Consider the following 21,960-nt stretch of genomic DNA (forward strand, 5'->3'; position numbering starts at 1 on the left):
TAGCCCATGTTTTTTTAAATTAAAAAAAAAAAAGTTAGCCTCGTTTCTCATCATTTTGGACCGTGGGCTATAGCCCATATCGTACGGCATACTATAGCGCGCCGTTTTTCATCATTTTTGAAGATTTGAAAAAAATGACGAAATGACAAAAACGATGGGTTATAGCCCATGTTTTTTGAAATTTTGAAAAAAAGTTAGCCTCGTTTCTCATCATTTTGGACCGTGGGCTATAGCCCATATCGTACGGCATACTATAGCGCGCAGTTTTTCATCATTTTTGAGGATTTGAAAAAAATGACGAAATGACAAAAACGATGGGTTATAGCCCATGTTTTTTTAAATAAATAAAAAAAAAGTTAGCCTCGTTTCTCATCATTTTGGACCATGGGCTATAGCCCATATCGTACGGCATACTATAGCGCGCAGTTTTTCATCATTTTTTAGGATTTGAAAAAAATGACGAAATGACAAAAACGATGGGTTATAGCCCATGTTTTTTGAAAAAATAAAAATAAAAGTTAGCCTCGTTTCTCATCATTTTGGACCGTGGGCTATAGCCCATATCGTACGGCATACTATAGCGCGCCGTTTTTCATCATTTTTGAAGATTTGAAAAAAATGACGAAATGACAAAAACGATGGGTTATAGCCCATGTTTTTTGAAATTTTGAAAAAAAAAGTTAGCCTCGTTTCTCATCATTTTGGACCGTGGGCTATAGCCCATATCGTACGGCATACTATAGCGCGCCGTTTTTCATCATTTTTGAAGATTTGAAAAAAATGACAAAATGACAAAAACGATGGGTTATAGCCCATGTTTTTTTAAATTAAAAAAAAAAAAGTTAGCCTCGTTTCTCATCATTTTGGACCGTGGGCTATAGCCCATATCGTACGGCATACTATAGCGCGCCGTTTTTCATCATTTTTGAAGATTTGAAAAAAATGACGAAATGACAAAAACGATGGGTTATAGCCCATGTTTTTTGAAATTTTGAAAAAAAAAGTTAGCCTCGTTTCTCATCATTTTGGACCGTGGGCTATAGCCCATATCGTACGGCATACTATAGCGCGCCGTTTTTCATCATTTTTGAAGATTTGAAAAAAATGACGAAATTACAAAAACGATGGGTTATAGCCCATGTTTTTTTAAATTTTGAAAAAAAAAGTTAGCCTCGTTTCTCATCATTTTGGACCGTGGGCTATAGCCCAAATCGTACGGCATACTATAGCGCGCCGTTTTTCATCATTTTTGAAGATTTGAAAAAAATGACGAAATGACAAAAACGATGGGTTATAGCCCATGTTTTTTTAAATTAAAAAAAAAAAAGTTAGCCTCGTTTCTCATCATTTTGGACCGTGGGCTATAGCCCATATCGTACGGCATACTATAGCGCGCAGTTTTTCATAATTTTTGAGGATTTGAAAAAAATGACGAAATGACAAAAACGATGGGTTATAGCCCATGTTTTTTTAAATTAAAAAAAAAAAAGGTTAGCCTCGTTTCTCATCATTTTGGACCGTGGGCTATAGCCCATATCGTACGGCATACTATAGCGCGCCGTTTTTCATCATTTTTGAAGATTTGAAAAAAATGACGAAATGACAAAAACGATGGGTTATAGCCCATGTTTTTTGAAATTTTGAAAAAAAAAGTTAGCCTCGTTTCTCATCATTTTGGACCGTGGGCTATAGCCCATATCGTACGGCATACTATAGCGCGCAGTTTTTCATCATTTTTGAGGATTTGAAAAAAATGACGAAATGACAAAAACGATGGGTTATAGCCCATGTTTTTTTAAATTTTGAAAAAAAAAGTTAGCCTCGTTTCTCATCATTTTGGACCGTGGGCTATAGCCCATATCGTACGGCATACTATAGCGCACCGTTTTTCATCATTTTTGAAGATTTGAAAAAAATGACGAAATGACAAAAACGATGGGTTATAGCCCATGTTTTTTGAAATTTTGAAAAAAAAAGTTAGCCTCGTTTCTCATCATTTTGGACCGTGGGCTATAGCCCATATCGTACGGCATACTATAGCGCGCCGTTTTTCATCATTTTTGAAGATTTGAAAAAAATGACGAAATGACAAAAACGATGGGTTATAGCCCATGTTTTTTGAAATTTTGAAAAAAAAAGTTAGCCTCGTTTCTCATCATTTTGGACCGTGGGCTATAGCCCATATCGTACGGCATACTATAGCGCGCCGTTTTTCATCATTTTTGAAGATTTGAAAAAAATGACGAAATTACAAAAACGATGGGTTATAGCCCATGTTTTTTTAAATTTTGAAAAAAAAAGTTAGCCTCGTTTCTCATCATTTTGGACCGTGGGCTATAGCCCAAATCGTACGGCATACTATAGCGCGCCGTTTTTCATCATTTTTGAAGATTTGAAAAAAATGACGAAATGACAAAAACGATGGGTTATAGCCCATGTTTTTTTAAATTAAAAAAAAAAAAGTTAGCCTCGTTTCTCATCATTTTGGACCGTGGGCTATAGCCCATATCGTACGGCATACTATAGCGCGCAGTTTTTCATAATTTTTGAGGATTTGAAAAAAATGACGAAATGACAAAAACGATGGGTTATAGCCCATGTTTTTTTAAATTAAAAAAAAAAAAGTTAGCCTCGTTTCTCATCATTTTGGACCGTGGGCTATAGCCCATATCGTACGGCATACTATAGCGCGCCGTTTTTCATCATTTTTGAAGATTTGAAAAAAATGACGAAATGACAAAAACGATGGGTTATAGCCCATGTTTTTTGAAATTTTGAAAAAAAAAGTTAGCCTCGTTTCTCATCATTTTGGACCGTGGGCTATAGCCCATATCGTACGGCATACTATAGCGCGCAGTTTTTCATCATTTTTGAGGATTTGAAAAAAATGACGAAATGACAAAAACGATGGGTTATAGCCCATGTTTTTTTAAATAAATAAAAAAAAAGTTAGCCTCGTTTCTCATCATTTTGGACCGTGGGCTATAGCCCATATCGTACGGCATACTATAGCGCGCCGTTTTTCATCATTTTTGAAGATTTGAAAAAAATGACGAAATGACAAAAACGATGGGTTATAGCCCATGTTTTTTGAAATTTTGAAAAAAAAAGTTAGCCTCGTTTCTCATCATTTTGGACCGTGGGCTATAGCCCATATCGTACGGCATACTATAGCGCGCCGTTTTTCATCATTTTTGAAGATTTGAAAAAAATGACAAAATGACAAAAACGATGGGTTATAGCCCATGTTTTTTGAAATTAAAAAAAAAAAAGTTAGCCTCGTTTCTCATCATTTTGGACCGTGGGCTATAGCCCATATCGTACGGCATACTATAGCGCGCCGTTTTTCATCATTTTTGAAGATTTGAAAAAAATGACGAAATTACAAAAACGATGGGTTATAGCCCATGTTTTTTTAAATTTTGAAAAAAAAAGTTAGCCTCGTTTCTCATCATTTTGGACCGTGGGCTATAGCCCAAATCGTACGGCATACTATAGCGCGCCGTTTTTCATCATTTTTGAAGATTTGAAAAAAATGACGAAATGACAAAAACGATGGGTTATAGCCCATGTTTTTTTAAATTAAAAAAAAAAAAGTTAGCCTCGTTTCTCATCATTTTGGACCGTGGGCTATAGCCCATATCGTACGGCATACTATAGCGCGCAGTTTTTCATAATTTTTGAGGATTTGAAAAAAATGACGAAATGACAAAAACGATGGGTTATAGCCCATGTTTTTTTAAATTAAAAAAAAAAAAGTTAGCCTCGTTTCTCATCATTTTGGACCGTGGGCTATAGCCCATATCGTACGGCATACTATAGCGCGCCGTTTTTCATCATTTTTGAAGATTTGAAAAAAATGACGAAATGACAAAAACGATGGGTTATAGCCCATGTTTTTTGAAATTTTGAAAAAAAAAGTTAGCCTCGTTTCTCATCATTTTGGACCGTGGGCTATAGCCCATATCGTACGGCATACTATAGCGCGCAGTTTTTCATCATTTTTGAGGATTTGAAAAAAATGACGAAATGACAAAAACGATGGGTTATAGCCCATGTTTTTTTAAATTTTGAAAAAAAAAGTTAGCCTCGTTTCTCATCATTTTGGACCGTGGGCTATAGCCCATATCGTACGGCATACTATAGCGCACCGTTTTTCATCATTTTTGAAGATTTGAAAAAAATGACGAAATGACAAAAACGATGGGTTATAGCCCATGTTTTTTGAAATTTTGAAAAAAAAAGTTAGCCTCGTTTCTCATCATTTTGGACCGTGGGCTATAGCCCATATCGTACGGCATACTATAGCGCGCAGTTTTTCATCATTTTTGAGGATTTGAAAAAAATGACGAAATGACAAAAACGATGGGTTATAGCCCATGTTTTTTTAAATTTTGAAAAAAAAAGTTAGCCTCGTTTCTCATCATTTTGGACCGTGGGCTATAGCCCATATCGTACGGCATACTATAGCGCACCGTTTTTCATCATTTTTGAAGATTTGAAAAAAATGACGAAATGACAAAAACGATGGGTTATAGCCCATGTTTTTTGAAATTTTGAAAAAAAAAGTTAGCCTCGTTTCTCATCATTTTGGACCGTGGGCTATAGCCCATATCGTACGGCATACTATAGCGCGCAGTTTTTCATCATTTTTGAGGATTTGAAAAAAATGACGAAATGACAAAAACGATGGGTTATAGCCCATGTTTTTTTTAATTAAAAAAAAAAAAGTTAGCCTCGTTTCTCATCATTTTGGACCGTGGGCTATAGCCCATATCGTACGGCATACTATAGCGCGCAGTTTTTCATCATTTTTGAGGATTTGAAAAAAATGACGAAATGACAAAAACGATGGGTTATAGCCCATGTTTTTTGAAAAAAAAAAAAAAAAAGTTAGCCTCGTTTCTCATCATTTTGGACCGTGGGCTATAGCCCATATCGTACGGCATACTATAGCGCGCAGTTTTTCATCATTTTTGAGGATTTGAAAAAAATGACGAAATGACAAAAACGATGGGTTATAGCCCATGTTTTTTGAAATTTTGGAAAAAAAAGTTAGCCTCGTTTCTCATCATTTTGGACCGTGGGCTATAGCCCATATCGTACGGCATACTATAGCGCGCAGTTTTTCATCATTTTTGAGGATTTGAAAAAAATGACGAAATGACAAAAACGATGGGTTATAGCCCATGTTTTTTGAAATTTTGAAAAAAAAAGTTAGCCTCGTTTCTCATCATTTTTGACCGTGGGCTATAGCCCATAATCGTACGGCATACTATAGCACGACGTTTTTCATCATTTTTGAAGATTTGAAAAAAATGACGAAATGACAAAAACGATGGGTTATAGCCCATGTTTTTTGAAATTTAAAAAAAAAAAGTTAGCCTCGTTTCTCATCATTTTGGACCATGGGCTATAGCCCATATCGTACGGCATACTATAGCGTGCCGTTTTTCATCATTTTTGAAGATTTGAAAAAAATGACGAAATGACAAAAACGATGGGTTATAGCCCATGTTTTTTTTAATTTTGAAAAAAAAAGTTAGCCTCGTTTCTCATCATTTTGGACCGTGGGCTATAGCCCATATCGTACGGCATACTATAGCGCGCCGTTTTTCATCATTTTTGAAGATTTGAAAAAAATGACGAAATGACAAAAACGATGGGTTATAGCCCATGTTTTTTGAAATTTTGAAAAAAAAAGTTATCCTCGTTTCTCATCATTTTGGACCATGGGCTATAGCCCATATCGTACGGCATACTATAGCGCGCCGTTTTTCATAATTTTTTGAGGATTTAAAAAAAATGGGGAAAAAAATCCGCAATTTCCATTTCCGCAATTCCGCAATTTGACAAAAACGATCGTTTTTGTCAAATTGCGGAAATTGCAAATTGCGGAAATTGGGGAAATTGCAAATTGCGGAAATTGCAAATTGCGGAAATTGCAGAAAAAAAATGACGAAATGACAAAAACGATGGGTTATAGCCCATGTTTTTTGAAATTTTGAAAAAATGTCTCTGTGATGCTTTGCTTTGCACACTGACTTTCAGAAGGACAACTTTAAAGCAGCACAGAAATTCCCCATGATTGTGTGCCTCAGTGGACCAACGGATAAGTCAAATGATATCTGTAGTATACCTAGTAGAAGTGTGCCGGTTCAAACCCTGACATACTCAAATCTTTACTGACACTTTGCATTCCACACTCACATCAACTAGCACAGAAAAGCTGTGTTGTATTAACCAGCAGTTAGCTCAGTGTGATGAGTGGCTCTGCTTGTGATCCACAGGTCCAGGGTTCAAATCCCACATTATTCATGTGTCTCTGTGATGCTTTGCTTTGCACACTGACTTTCAGAAGGACAACTTTAAAGCAGCACAGAAATTCCCCATGATTGTGTGCCTCAGTGGACCAACGGATAAGTCAAATGATATCCGTAGTATACCTAGTAGAAGTGTGCCGGTTCAAACCCCGACATACTCAAATCTTTACTGACACTTTGCATTCCACACTAACATCAACTAGCACAGAAAAGCTGTGTTGTAGTAACCAGCAGTTAGCTCAGTTTGATGAGTGGCTGTGTTTGTGATCCACAGGTCCAGGGTTCCAATCCCACATTATTCATGGGTCTCTGTGATGCTTTGCTTTGCACACTGACTTTCAGAAGGACAACTTTAAAGCAGCACAGAAATTCCCCATGATTGTGTGCCTCAGTGGACCAACGGATAAGTCAAATGATATCTGTAGTATACCTAGTAGAAGTGTGCCGGTTCAAACCCTGACATACTCAAATCTTTACTGACACTTTGCATTCCACACTCACATCAACTAGCACAGAAAAGCTGTGTTGTATTAACCAGCAGTTAGCTCAGTGTGATGAGTGGCTCTGCTTGTGATCCACAGGTCCAGGGTTCAAATCCCACATTATTCATGTGTCTCTGTGATGCTTTGCTTTGCACACTGACTTTCAGAAGGACAACTTTAAAGCAGCACAGAAATTCCCCATGATTGTGTGCCTCAGTGGACCAACGGATAAGTCAAATGATATCCGTAGTATACCTAGTAGAAGTGTGCCGGTTCAAACCCCGACATACTCAAATCTTTACTGACACTTTGCATTCCACACTAACATCAACTAGCACAGAAAAGCTGTGTTGTAGTAACCAGCAGTTAGCTCAGTTTGATGAGTGGCTGTGTTTGTGATCCACAGGTCCAGGGTTCCAATCCCACATTATTCATGGGTCTCTGTGATGCTTTGCTTTGCACACTGACTTTCAGAAGGACAACTTTAAAGCAGCACAGAAATTCCCCATGATTGTGTGCCTCAGTGGACCAACGGATAAGTCAAATGATATCTGTAGTATACCTAGTAGAAGTGTGCCGGTTCAAACCCTGACATACTCAAATCTTTACTGACACTTTGCATTCCACACTCACATCAACTAGCACAGAAAAGCTGTGTTGTATTAACCAGCAGTTAGCTCAGTGTGATGAGTGGCTCTGCTTGTGATCCACAGGTCCAGGGTTCAAATCCCACATTATTCATGTGTCTCTGTGATGCTTTGCTTTGCACACTGACTTTCAGAAGGACAACTTTAAAGCAGCACAGAAATTCCCCATGATTGTGTGCCTCAGTGGACCAACGGATAAGTCAAATGATATCCGTAGTATACCTAGTAGAAGTGTGCCGGTTCAAACCCCGACATACTCAAATCTTTACTGACACTTTGCATTCCACACTAACATCAACTAGCACAGAAAAGCTGTGTTGTAGTAACCAGCAGTTAGCTCAGTTTGATGAGTGGCTGTGTTTGTGATCCACAGGTCCAGGGTTCCAATCCCACATTATTCATGGGTCTCTGTGATGCTTTGCTTTGCACACTGACTTTCAGAAGGACAACTTTAAAGCAGCACAGAAATTCCCCATGATTGTGTGCCTCAGTGGACCAACGGATAAGTCAAATGATATCCGTAGTATACCTAGTAGAAGTGTGCCGGTTCAAACCCCGACATACTCAAATCTTTACTGACACTTTGCATTCCACACTAACATCAACTAGCACAGAAAAGCTGTGTTGTAGTAACCAGCAGTTAGCTCAGTGTGATGAGTGGCTGTGTTTGTGATCCACAGGTCCAGGGTTCAAATCCCACATTAGTCATGTGGCTCTGTGACACTTTGCTTTGCACACTGACTTTCTTGAATAAAAAATAAAAACTCAAAAGCACCAGGAGACATCTGCTGAATGCCCCAAGGTGCCTTGGCTCAATGGTGTGGAGCGCTTGACCCGTTGCCTCTGCTTCAGACAGTTGGCCGGTTCAAGTCCCATGTCATGACATCAAGGTGCTGGGAAGGACCATCGGGAGACGGTGCTCTCTCCCCCTGTTTCCTGAAAAGTAACGGTTGGGGTTATGCCGTACGATATAGGCTATAGCCCACGGTCCACGGCAATTAATGTGCAAAATAAAGCAAATGATGTACACAGAATAATGTATAAAACACTGGATACACACAAAATGTATTTATTTAAAAAAATACAGAAAGTCTATGCATTCCTATTTAGTTTTTCTCTACGTAACAAGACTGAATCACACTTGAAACAAAATGCATTAAAACGTAACGCCTGACTGCTCAAACAATCCAATTTTTATTATACCGTTATTAAAACGTATAAAAAACATCTCAGTACAAACATCGACAACAGCAATTATTGGTTCTACAACACAGCATGCCCTGATGGAAAGGCAATGTACATTACAACACAACATAATGTGACAAAGGGCAGATTTGACAGGACTGTAGCGTAGCCGCCCATTAATTTTTTAGATAAATTCAAAAAGTTAACAAGGTCCTATGACAATTAGCTGTCTAACAAATGGATGACAAAGCTACCATTTCCTGGAAAGAATCATATTTGTTCTCAGGTGAAGCACATAAGTAGAAATGCCAAAGTGTGATGAGAGCAACATATTCTCATATACTCAACATAAACCCATGGTGACATCCGACTGACACATAAACCCCAGTTTTTGAATGAGCCCAACTGTATACAAGGCACTAAGACACACTCAACAGTGGGGCAAAGGCAATGTCACATGGCTATGTCCCTCTCTGAGCATCAGAGCATCATAGAAGACTGTCATAATGGAATTCAAGGCCCCTGTTAGAGCTTAGGTGAATAAGAAATGTGACATTCTAAATAGAATTCCGCCCAGGCGACTGCATGGTCAATCAAATATCATCCATTGGAACAGAAGGTGACACAGATGGTGTCACCATTGTAAACATCTGTGAAGTTATTCCCATACGTGTACAGCAGAAGGAACTGTCTAAAGCTTCAGCAGGCCACAATATGAGTACACCAGATGTCCCACCTCACAATTATGCAAAGAAAAGTCATAATCTTTTCTATAGTGCCTTCATTCTTAAACCGTCCTAGTGGCACTGATTTGAATTAAAAATGAGAATACATTTTTGGCAAAATAAGTATGACAGAGTTGCTCTGTAAGTGATAGTTTTTGGTAAGCCTCTTGACGTGTATATGTGCCCACCAGCTGCTCAAAGCCCTGGAAGATATCAAAGGAATGGCTTATGTGCTGCCTATAGTTTTGCCCGCACAAGAATAATCCTATATGTGCTTGCACCTAATCGCAGGCAGTTATTGCAAAGTGCAATGTCACAACTGTGAATTCCATCATCATTGCTCCCGTGATTCAGTCCAAACCTCAAATAGAAATAGTTTTCTATTTGAGGTTACCGGTTATAATCCTGTTTTCAAACATTTATCTCAAATATTTGAATAAAATATTAAAAGCCGCAATGACAGTAAGAAAATGGACACTGTAGAAAATGGAATTTAAATAAGAGAAACAAGAAAGCTGCAAAAACAAAGTTCTCATAGCATAATTTAAAGAGCAAAGGAGACTGTCGCCTTAGTCCAGACAAGGGCTATAAACAATGAGCTTTTCTGTAAATTCTTTAAAATTCAATAAGTCCAAGTGTGTCAGTCACATATGGGATTTGGACTGTGGTGAAATAAAGACCACATTGACTTGACTTTTATATTCAATCAATCATCTATATGAAAATGTGTATATCGTATTTACTGATTGGTTGGAATGGTTGTCAACTAATGAGACTGTACAGCTCAAAGATTAGGCTGATGTATCAAACATGTTAAAAATCCCCCACAATCCACAGAACTCTAGCCACCAAGGAAACCTGGATTCTGTCTTCCTTGAAAGAGAATTTCACCATTGCTGAGCTTAGAAATTGCCGAGCTTAGAATATTAACACAAATCTCGTCTCTTTAACACGTGGGGTTGTATCTGTCTGTACTTTACAAGATTTAGTCGACGCAATTAGATTTGACAGCAAAAGACAGTCGAGAATTCCAGTCTAGCTAGGTTCTACCAAATATAAAATCATATCGAAACCAGTCATATAGTCCATTCAAATTATGCACTTTGGCTGAATAATAATTTATAAGAGGAAGCTAAATGGTGCTTCCCGTTTGACACAGATATTTGCAGTCTTCTTAAATAAGCTCCTACCACAGCAGGAGTGTCAAGGAGAAAGATAAATAGATATACACAAAGAGAGCGAAGGTAAAGAAGGCTCATGTAAATCTGTACATCGTGATGAGCATTATACATGGCGATGAATGGAGGGACGGTAGGGTCCAGGATGAATGAGGCCTTGCGGAAGGCTATGCTCTAGAGTTGGAACTGTGCACGCAGACCGGGCTGCTGTTAAAGGAGACTGAAGCTCCTGGTAAGGTGGGACCAAGTGAGCAGACATGGAGGGCCGAGGAGCTGCGGGCTGAGGCTCCCGGCGAGGAGTCGCTGGCCTCTGGAACACCGGTTCCTCCGTCTCAGCCACGCCTCCTTTGACGTTGCCTGCCCGCGGGTGTGCACGGGGCGCTGCGGTGGCGTCGTGCCTGGGCGAGAAGTGGTCCGAGATGGGGTCCCGGTCGTCAGGCCTCGGTTCTTCGTCCTCCTTCTCCTCTGGATGATACTGTTTGAGGCGGATATGCCAGGCCAGGCTACAGACGGCAGACACGGTCTTGAACTGGTGGATGACGTTCCTGGGGATGAAGTAGATGTCGTCATCGCAGAGCTGAACACGGACGTAGCGGATTCCCTCCCTCCTCAGCTGGTTTAGTTTGGCGTCGTCTACCCACTGAACACACTGTGAGGAGATTTGTTTTATTTGAAAAGGATCCCCATTAGCTGATGCCATGGCAATCAGCAAGCCTTACTGGGATCACCACAAAACACATTACACACACACACACACACACACACACACACACACTTCTGAGATGCCTGCTATAGGCTAGAGGCTTCTGAGATGCAGCAGACTGGCCTGCTATAGGCTAGAGGCTTCTGAGATGCAGCAGACTGGCCTGCTATAGGCTAGAGGCTTCTGAGATGCAGCAGAATGGCCTGCTATAGGCTAGAGGCTTCTGAGATGCAGCAGACTGGCCTGCTATAGGCTAGAGGCTTCTGAGATGCAGCAGACTGGCCTGCTATAGGCTAGAGGCTTCTGAGATGCAGCAGACTGGCCTGCTATAGGCTAGAGGCTTCTGAGATGCAGCAGACTGGCCTGCTATAGGCTAGAGGCTTCTGAGATGCAGCAGACTGGCCTGCTATAGGCTAGAGGCTTCTGAGATGCAGCAGACTGGCCTGCTATAGGCTAGAGGCTTCTGAGATGCAGCAGGCACGGTTGGAACTCCCTTCTACATTTGAAACAATATTGCATCTCTGTGCCTGCTTTTGATCCGTCGTTGGCTTACTGCCTACTTCCATAATTGTATCTTCCCATACTCTTTGCTCAGGCTGAACCGCCAAACGGAGATCTCTCTCCTCACCGACAAGGTCCGCCATCGATTCAGCACGATCAGTCAGGGGAACGCCACGCTAATGGACAACTAACTATCACTGGGCGGTTGTTGGTCACATGCTGACAGCTTTTCAGAAGATTTTGCCTTGGTGCGTCAGGGCCTTAACCCATTTTGACCTGGGTGCGCCACTCGGTGGCGCGCTATGAGCTTGTAGATCTGCTATTTTTCCAATAGCTAAAGCATAACATAATGCTAACACCAAAAGGGGTTCCCGCCCAAAATGGGTTTAAAGTACTCTAATTTCTGGCTGTTACCTGAGACACTGGGGGCTCATAGATATCCAGCTGCAACCTCTGTACTACATCATTGAAGTCTTCAGCATGGAAACACACTACGTCTTTGGTTATCCGTGGTCGCTCGCTCCTGTCGGAGGGAGGAAAAAAAAAGAAGTAGTCACGCACAGTAACTCGCACATCACTCCAGTCAATCCTCAGCACTTTTCATTGGGAATCTCCACAGTGACATTGTTTAATGCTTCAAGACACTCACAGGCGCTCTCCAAACTGCACCGCCTTCAGTACGCCTACAGCAGCGGTGCTCTGCCAGTCGAAGCTCTGACCTACGTGGTCGGCGTGGGCCTTGGTCCGGTCCTCAAAGAGAACCTCTCTGGGTTCACTGGCCCGCGGCAGGTAGTGGAGATTTTTTACCTTGTTCATGGACCTTAGTTGAAAAAAGAGAGGAGACAGAGGAAAAGGCCTTTAATTATGCTTCCATAACTGAAAGAGTAGTAACCTTGCCTATCGTATAGGCAAGGTTACTACTCTTTCAGTTATGGTAGAACTGACAGGTCAGCCTTGGGGCAAACTCTGCTGTTACTCAGCAGTCAGCACCATACTGTACGTCTCTGTTTTTTTACAATCCTTCACAGAAAGAAAAACATGCATATTCTTTGAAGGACTGTATACCTGCTTCGTTTGAAGGGAGACATGGGCATGTCTGCAGTGGGTATCATCTGCTCCCCTGGCCTGACCCACATGATGGGTCCATCGTCACTTTGAGAGCGACAGTCCAGCTTGAGGCTCGACATGCTTCCCCATGGGAGAGTATTCTGAGAACATGCACGCACGCACGCACGCACGCACGCACGCACGCACGCACGCACGCACGCACGCACGCACGCACGCACGCACGCACGCACGCACGCACGCACGCACGCACGCACGCACGCACGCACACACACACACACACACACACACACACACACACACACACACACACACACACACACACACACACACACACACACACACACACACACACACACACACACACACACACACACACACACACACACACACACACACACACACACACACACACACACACACACACACTATAATTATAATAATAATAATCTTATGATTTGAATTGTGTGTAGAGAGGGAGAGAGAGAGAGAGAGAGAGAGAGAGAATTTATATAACACATTTTTCCCATTCCTTTGCCCCCCAGCACCCCCTTGTGGCCAACACTTTGAAAACCTGTGGCCTGTCTGATATGTCCTCCCTGGTACTGCCCAGCTGCAGCCCGTCAGTAATAGTAATAGACATGGTAAGAAGCCTGACCTTGAGAAAAGGTGACTCCTCCAGCATGTCCAGGAACTCTGGGAAAAAGTCGCCCACCTCCTCCGCCAGTGCACCGACCAGGCTGATCTGTCTCATGGGTCCAGCCCGGTATGTCCCTGAACAGTAGGTACGGCTCACCTGCCCACAGAGGAAAGAAGTCAGCTTTCAGAGAACTCTGTGTTTCATGGCTACTTATTTTTTCCCCGAATGAATGGCATTTCTTGGATATTTGGTAATTATTTTATGAAATTATCTGAATCTGAATTTGTTTTTTTTCACAGTTTTGTCTATTCAAGATTTCAGGGTATACAGTAAATCTAATAATATGACAATATATGTGACACACCCATACGAACATACCAAAGAGATAAAAGATATGTAAATGTCGTGACCACCATATGCAAAATATAGTGGTAGCATAAAAGAAAAATAAATTGTAATTTGTTTTTATTTCTTGAAATTTATTTGGGGGGTTGGGATTGAAAGTGTGTTTTAAGTGTAAAATAAATAAATAAATAATCTGCCGGATAAATAACAACGGAATGACACTATATGAACCTGATCTTGGGGGATTGTGCAGTGCTCCAGTCCCACTACTATATCTGGTCCCTGACATTAAGCTGTGCTGTGGTTTATAGACAAATCCACACAGGCTGCCCTGCGTGCAATCATACAGTAGCTGTGGTCGTGAGGTGTCACATTTCTTTATAATTTTTATCCCACGATTGTGTAACCCATTTTCACCCCTGTGTTATTATCTAATGTGATCCTGGGCTCTACACACCCTCCACCAACCTAGTCCCCATATATGGGGGACATGGGGAGAGCAACGGACTTGAACTCATGCTTCCTTCATGCCTTAGTGTCCAAGTTGCTCCTTTACACCTGACAGGGGGGAGTTTCCCTGGTTGGACGTAGCGCGTGGAAGCGCCAGTTCCTTTCCCCTCCATCAGGCGCCCCGGCTGGCCAGGGGGAGGCAGTTTAGAGACCAGGATTACTGCATGTTTTTTGTGAGGGTACCTACCTAGGGGACACGGGGAGAACATGCAAACTCCACACAGAAAGGCCCTTTCGCCAACCCCGCCTCGGGTATGGGCACTGACGACGCGGAGGAGGAAACACGCCGCCAGCGCCCACAGTGTCCCGAGCGGGAATCGAACCCAGGACCTTCTAACTGTGAGACGACAGCACTACCAACTGTGCCCCCGTGCCCCCTGTGAGGTGTCACATTAAGATTGCATGGACACGGCTCTGCACATTCGTCTATAGGCATGCCATGCAACGATGACTTCCTTCACACATACCGTACCTGAGTGTGGAAGTTTGCAATAGTGGTGGTCTCAATGTCCTTCTTGCCCAGGATCTCCATCTTGACCGGCGTGTTGGGGAAGTTGAAAGCAAAGTAATCCAGGAAGTCCGGCAGGTAGGAGGCCGCTCCGTGCACCACCGCCAGGGCATAGCGGGCCGCGCCTCTGGGCTTCTCCGCGAAAGCCAGCTCCAGGAACTGGCGGGAGAAGCACTCCAGGTCCGCGGACCTCAGGCAGGCCAGCTTGTCGGAATAGGCGTGCAGAACCAGCGCCCCGCCGTTGGCCTGCCTCTCTTCGTGTATGAAGCGCCCGTGCCAGGTGCCCGTCTGGAGGCAGGAGCTGCGGATGTAGTGGTCCTGGTGGGAGAGGAAGGGGCCGTGTCCCACTTTAGGCGCATGGTGGTGGTGGAGGTAGGAGCGGCGGTCCACGGTGGTGCCCGGCTCCTGTTTCACCACACCGCCTGACCTGGTGGGGTCAGGGCGCATGGCGAGGGCCGCTCCCGGACACACAGCGCACACGGTTTGCACTTCCTTGTGATGCAGGCGCCGGACCTTCTTCTTGCCATCGTGTTCGTCCTCGCGATGCCTCTTCTTCTTCTTATTCTTCTTCTTCAGGAGGAGGTATTCCTCCAGAGTGAGGGACTTGACATTTTCGTCATGGGGCCTGGGCTCTGCGTATATAGGAACGGGTTAAGACAAGAGAGAAAAGGGGTTTTGAGTTGGAGAGGAAAGGAATAGGCACCCCAATTAAGGCACTGTCCCATGGTAATGTTTTATGCAAGAACAGGAAAAAACTAAAACAGTGTAAACAATATTGTACACAATATTGTCTATTGATAGTCTGACAACATAATATATTAATGAATTGAAGGACTTGATCTGCCAGTCTCCCATAATGTAAGCTGTAGGCCTACTATTAAAGACTTGTTTACATAAGGGTCTACATCGGGGTTTACATAAGGGCCCTCCATTTTCAATTCATCAGAAGATTTAAAAATCACACCCGTGTGAAGTGAGGGGCGCAGGGGCGCTAATATATTAAAGTCTAACTCATGTTGATTAGGTGATGTAATGGTGATATGAAACAAACGGTGCCAACACAAACAAACATTAAACGTCCTTATCAATAAAGAGACAATTTGACTAATGAGGCACATTATGACTACATTTTCCCTTCATTGTCAATGGCGTTTACAAAACAAACATTGAACTAAAGACAAACATTAAACCTGTGAGGAGGGGCCCCTCAAAAACATACAAATATACACTTCTATGCAAAAAAAAGAAGAAGAATATACGGTTATAAAAAAGGTAAAACGTGAATAAAGTATAGAAATATAGGGGGTGAATAGCTCACCCTTCCTTTTCTTCGGTTCCACACATTTCACATTTGCCTCTGTATTTTCCTTCTTTGGCTTGAGTTTGAGATCTGCATCTCTGTGCTTTTCTTTGTAATCCTGTGTCTTGGCCTTCACCACTTTGAGAGGCGTAAAGGTGAAGAGGGCAGGTGCCGCGGCGGGGGGCACCGCTCGCCTCTTCTGGTCCGGAGGTACCTTGATCCTCGGAGCGTGAGCCTGAGCCGAGGCCGGCTGCAGGTCCCTCCTTGGGCCGTTTGTGAGAGTGACTGTGTGACGGTGGTGCTGTTGGTTGTGGTGGTGCTTATTGTGGTGAGGCGGCATGTCAGCGGGTCTTTTATTGTGGTGAGGCGGCATCATGTCAGCGGGTCTTTCGGAGCTGCTGCGAGGCTGGGGTTTTTGCGGCTGTTGTTGATGCGGCTGGTGCGTCCGCTGCTGAGCGTGATGGTGATGATGGTGGTGGTGGGGGGGAAGAATCGGGAGATGTAGCTTCAGTTTCTTGGCGTCTTTAGCCGAACGCTCGCGCTTGTCCGCTTGCGGTGACAGGTCCCTTTTCCTCTTCTTTTTCTTCTCTTTGATTAATTTGTCTAGGCTGTCCCCTGTCTTCACTTGTACTTTCGCATGGACCAAGTCGACTTGAGCTGCCATCTTTGCACGTAGGCTACACAGTACAGTTATATTTAAAGGTCTAGCTCAAAAAACGCCGCTGAATTCCCACTGCGCAAGTCGGTGAGCAATTGTAGTCTGTATTGCCGTTGTTTGTAGTTTTTAGCACGTCGCTGTGTATGCGCATGCGCACAACAGCGGGATGTACCTGGGAGTTGTAGTTTATGTTAGTGAGCGCGTGCGGCCCTGCACGCATCCAGCTCTTACAGCTGACGACGTCATGTTTATAAAAATGAACGACGTTACACCCGTTATAGCTCCTTTATAGCACTTTATATGGTTAAATAATTAATTATTCATTAATAATAATACATCGTACTTTTGAAGAAAAAAAAATCTCCAAATAAAGATGCTTTTAGGACTATTTGGAACCAATTTCCATAAATTCACAAAAATGTTAAAAGAAATAAAGAAACACAAGGGCAGTTTATTCAGTAAACGTTTATTTATCAGTGCATGAACAGGATGCCATGACCAGATTATTTCCTTTCACCGCAGTTATATAATTTTCCTTGTATACTTAAAAAAATAATGAAACGATTTACAGAGGATTTATATATTTTCTTTTCTGAATGAAGGCAAATATTTATACATTTGCTGTACAATTTATAAACATTTACAAACTACAATAATGTGAATAGGCGTTTTATGTAGAAGCAATGCAAGGCCACAGTATCACAGAGACAATAATGATGGCAGGAACGGTAATAAAACGGTAGCCTATCACATAAACTTTAAGATAGACACTAGACAGTTATTAGTATGAGGTCTTTCAGACTGAGACAGGTATATGTGTCCGTCCGTCCGTCCGTCCGCCCATCCATCCTAACATATATTAGACATGGCTGTAACGGTTAACGCAATTTATACATTTATGTTTATATGGGTTGCCACTTGCCAGTATTGTTGTAACAACAGTGATTTCCACAAGTCAAGCTCCCAAATGAGCAGACATGCAGTACTGTATATAAACCACTAGGTGTCTCTGTACTCCACACTGTCCACAGTAGCAGAGAGACAACAGATGTGATGATGGGTGCTGCGGGACTGGTATAAACTGTAAAGTGTTCACTAGCGCCCCTACTGGTGTAAACTGTAAAGTGTTCACTAGCGCCCCTGCCGGATGCATTCGCTCCTGAGAAAGTCTACACATTTTCAGAACTGCATGAACTTTGCCTGAACAGCAGTTTTTGATCTAACCTATTCATTTTGTTTTAATAAAATATTGCTAAAACCTAAATTTAGGACCACATATCCTACAGTATCTTGGTGACCATATTATTAATTTCCCCATTCATGTGAAAACCTAACCAGGACTCTTTGGAAAAGTGGATTTATTTACATTATTAAAAGTGTGACAGACATAAGTGAAGGTTAACAAAGGCAAACAACACAAATGTATTCATGGATAAATAGCAACTCTGATCAAAATAGATTTGGATATTAGTATGAGGGAAAGAAAATAGATTGTGCCAAAACTAACTTCATATAAAATGCAAATGTTTGTTTTTAATAAATTCAAGGCAAAGATCTAATTTAATACAGATCAGATTAGATAATCCAACTCAGCTAAATTAGACCTCTATGTATAGATCACTTTGTTAAATTATAATATACTGTACAAATCAGATTAAGTACAGTCAAAGCTACAGCGATGTCTAAAATACATAGGCCTACCATTGGGTTGGTATACATACACACACACAGCCAGCCAGAGGAGTGAGAGGACCTAAGATACAGTAGACAACATTACAGGATGGAATAGGCTTGTGGAACTGTGGACAGACCATGGATGAATAGAAATAGAATGTATGGTTTATCATTGCTGTCAGGAAGAAACCCTGTTATCTTCATATTTAATGTTTTTATGTTTATTCTTTTAGTAAATGAATGCCCTTCTGTGTCATGACAGCGTCACGCAAAAGCAGAAGGAATAGAAGATCTACAAGCTCACCATGTGTCGCATTGTGATGCGTTGTGAGCTTGTGGATATGCTTATCTTTTAAAAAAAATTGAAAGATTTGGCAAAGTTTCTAAATTATCTTTTTGCTTATGACATGCAGAGCTTGTAGGTCTGCTATTTTTGAAAAATCGTGAAAATGCGGCACAAATCTTTGATGTATATATTCTTTCAGAGCGAACGTTTTCTTTATTTTGACGTCAGGCCTGAATGGGTTAAGTCTGTCTGTGGGTTTGTATATAAATATTTAACCAATGAAAGAGCTTGTGACAAAATGGTAAATACATTGGATCCATTGAAACGCAGGCGAATATACAAGGTTTCTGCCTGACAGCAACGTTATGCATCAACAAAATAACAGGCTCGTTCATTTGCTATAGACTTGCATAACACTGGTTAATAATGTATACTTGTTGAGTTGAGAAATAGCAGTGGACATTTGTTCTTGTTGAGAACATTACACACGTTTGAATGATGATGCAATATACGGTATAATAGTAGACAATAATGTCCACGATGAGGATGCAGATGTACACATTCTGTTTCTATTTATTCACCACATGGAGGCATAAATGAGTCCGTGTGGATAATGCATACTTTAAGTATTTCTTGGTCATATCATTTCAATAAATTACATTATACTTCATTATAAACACGCATAATAACAAACAATAGAAGTCTAACCACAAGTGTCTGGTCTTCTGATCTGATTGGTTCTTGTAAAGCTCCAAGGTAGTCCAACACCCACTGCAAAGCAAAACTGTAAAGATGAGAACAGCATGATTCTTTAAATGTGTGCAAACACGCTCACACACTCACAGTTCACAGCTCAGGGATTCCCAAATGTATGTTTTTGGACCCTCATCTAAACGTATTCTCTGCCAGGGACCCCCAATGTAAGTAGTTAAAATGTTTCCAAAGTATCCCACATTTTTCAAACATTTTTAAATTAAAAAGGGCCTCTGTTTTAAGAACCACTGATTTAGGGGGGGTGGTCACCATAACCTCAGACATTCAGTGACAAAACAATGGAATATTCCCCAACAGGAGAAGCCGGGTGATTTCTGTGTGGATCTAGACGGCTTTTTAAACTTTCAGACTGACAAATAAAACACAGGATCCTTCATTGAAGCTAGCAGAGAGAGAGAGAGAGATGATTTCTTTTGTGTCATCGCCTACAAAGAGTCTCACAGTGAGAGTGATACAGTGCACCTTCATTTAAAGCCGGAGTCTCCGATTGGCACAATGAGGACAAGAGACTTCACTGCCATGTCCAAAATCAGACCCAAACCCACCCCTCTATGCAAACAGACAGACAGACAGACAGACAGACAGACAGACAGACAGACAGACAGACAGACAGACAGACAGACAGACAGACAGACAGACAGACAGACAGACAGACAGACAGACAAACAGACACACGTACAAATAGCACGTACAAATATGCTCGTCGGATCCGACAAAGAGCCCGGTGCCAACCGACTTGATATGAGGCAGAGGGTGGAAAGAAAGTCACTGGTAAACGATGCGAAGCAAATGTAGCCGTGGGTTACACAGTGATGTTATTGTTATTCATCTTCCAAGTCTCAAAAAAGTATTCATTCGTTTCATTCCATGACACCACCATGCTTCGGAGGCTTCCGCTTCCGTTCCATAATGGATGAGTGGGTGCGTATTTAGTTCCTCTCAACCTGGGACTGGATCTTGGCTGAGCTGGGGACTTTCCATGGCCCGGGGGTGATGGAAGCCTTCTTAATGCCGTTGCAGCCCGGGTCGTGGATGCTACCACTGGATCCCCTGGGGTCCTTTTTGTCGACCTCTTCACTCGATCCGCCGTGGTTTCCCGTCTCTCTCGCGTCCTCTCCGTCCTTCTCTCTCCTGCCCCTCCGGCTCAGGGTGGCGTGATCCGCGTCGGACCCCGCCCTCGCCGGGTTAGTCTGGGATTGGGGGGCTCTACTCTGGGGCTCCGCCTCTCGCTCGGCCCCTTTGTCTCTCTTGCGCCGTTCGTTGGTTCGCCTGGTCGCGTCTCCTCTCTCTAAGGTCCCCCTTTCCTGCCGGTGGGGGGCCGCATCGTCGTCGTCTATCCCTTCACCGGGGGGGGGGGAGCAGGGCTGCTGGCCCCCCGGGCGCCGGGGGCTCTGAGGCTCATCGAGGCTCTTAGCCGCAGTCGGGTCTTGTTGCCTCTTGGAGCTCTTCTTAGGGCTAGAGGAGTGGTCTCTTTGTCCGTGGGGCCTTCTCTCCTTGCTCATGTCCTCTTGGGACCCACCGTGGCCTCGGTCTGTCTTCCTGGGGCTCTGGGATCGCTCGGCCTGATCAGGCCGCCTCTCAGTCGCTCTCTTGGGACTGGCGGGCTTGTCTTTGTGCGACGGGCTGGAATCGCTCTTTTTATGGAGGGCTTTTCTGTCCAGGGTGTCGGGGCTGGTGGGACGCTTATGGTGCTGATGAGAGTGCTGTCCTCTCGCCCGGGCGGCCTGGCCCGCGGCGGGGGACTCGTCGGGGGCAGTGGTGTTGTTGGGGGAGGACGGAGACCGCTCGGAGGCAGAGAGGGTGACGGAGCACGGCGAGGCCAGAGACGACTGCTCGTCGGATGCAGAGAGTCTGGGAAAGCTTGAGGTCGGGATGGTTACTTTGTCCTTTGAACCTGCAAAAACAGGTATCGGGAGAGTAATGAGGAGAATGAAAACCATTACACAGCTCTTATAACACGGATATTTTAACACGGATCGGTATTCAAATGTTGAACGTTTGTCAAATTAAACTGAACACATGGTTTTGGAAATTATCGGCAGCTCTAACATGATCCAAAATCAAACAAACATCACTTAAAACAAAATAATGTTTATTTTGGGCTGTAATGTGGTCTCACATCTTGTTTCACTAGGTTATACAAAACAATGTGATAAGCGTGCAAAACGCCTTGGTTCAGAATAAACATTTGTCAAACTACTCAAACACACAATCTCATACCAAAATATAAAATAATCGGCAAAATCTACCAACAAGCACACAGGAAAATGGAGTGGGCACTTCCTAAACTTTAATTAGGTATCATATGCATCACAGAATGGCCCAAGACGACACAAAAAACATGCTTGATCAAACATGACTAAGAAATGACCTATCGCTGCCTGCAAAAAGTAGGGGTGCCAATTCATGTGAAAATCAATTATTCTGAAACCATGTTGTGAGCTTGTAGATCGGCT

General features: G+C 42.6%; 2 protein-coding genes across 2 annotated transcripts in view; both read right to left on the reverse strand.

Annotated features, from left to right (window-relative positions):
* Nucleotides 1-10,617: 10,617 nt before the first annotated feature.
* On the reverse strand, nt 10,618-16,776 carry LOC308315743 (lysine-specific demethylase 9-like; the record flags this gene model as incomplete). The annotated part of the gene is made up of 7 exons (XM_080763870.1): nt 10,618-11,189; nt 12,159-12,267; nt 12,394-12,564; nt 12,810-12,952; nt 13,468-13,605; nt 14,777-15,444; nt 16,131-16,776. 7 exons carry the CDS (start codon nt 16,774-16,776, stop codon nt 10,647-10,649), a joined length of 2,418 nt encoding a protein of 805 aa, XP_080619996.1. The 3' UTR covers nt 10,618-10,646.
* A 478-nt stretch (nt 16,777-17,254) lies between these two features.
* The window catches only part of LOC308314997 (membrane-associated guanylate kinase, WW and PDZ domain-containing protein 3-like), a gene marked incomplete at its 5' end in the record, with an annotated part of 28,127 nt that continues 23,421 nt past the window's right edge, over nt 17,255-21,960 (reverse strand). The window contains 1 exon segment of the mRNA XM_080762821.1: nt 17,255-21,398. Coding sequence (XP_080618947.1) covers nt 20,434-21,398 — 965 coding nt within the window. The 3' untranslated portion in view covers nt 17,255-20,433.

Source organism: Protomyctophum bolini (genome assembly GCF_963924005.1).
Source record: "Protomyctophum bolini genome assembly, chromosome: 5".
Classification (NCBI taxonomy): domain Eukaryota; kingdom Metazoa; phylum Chordata; class Actinopteri; order Myctophiformes; family Myctophidae; genus Protomyctophum; species Protomyctophum bolini.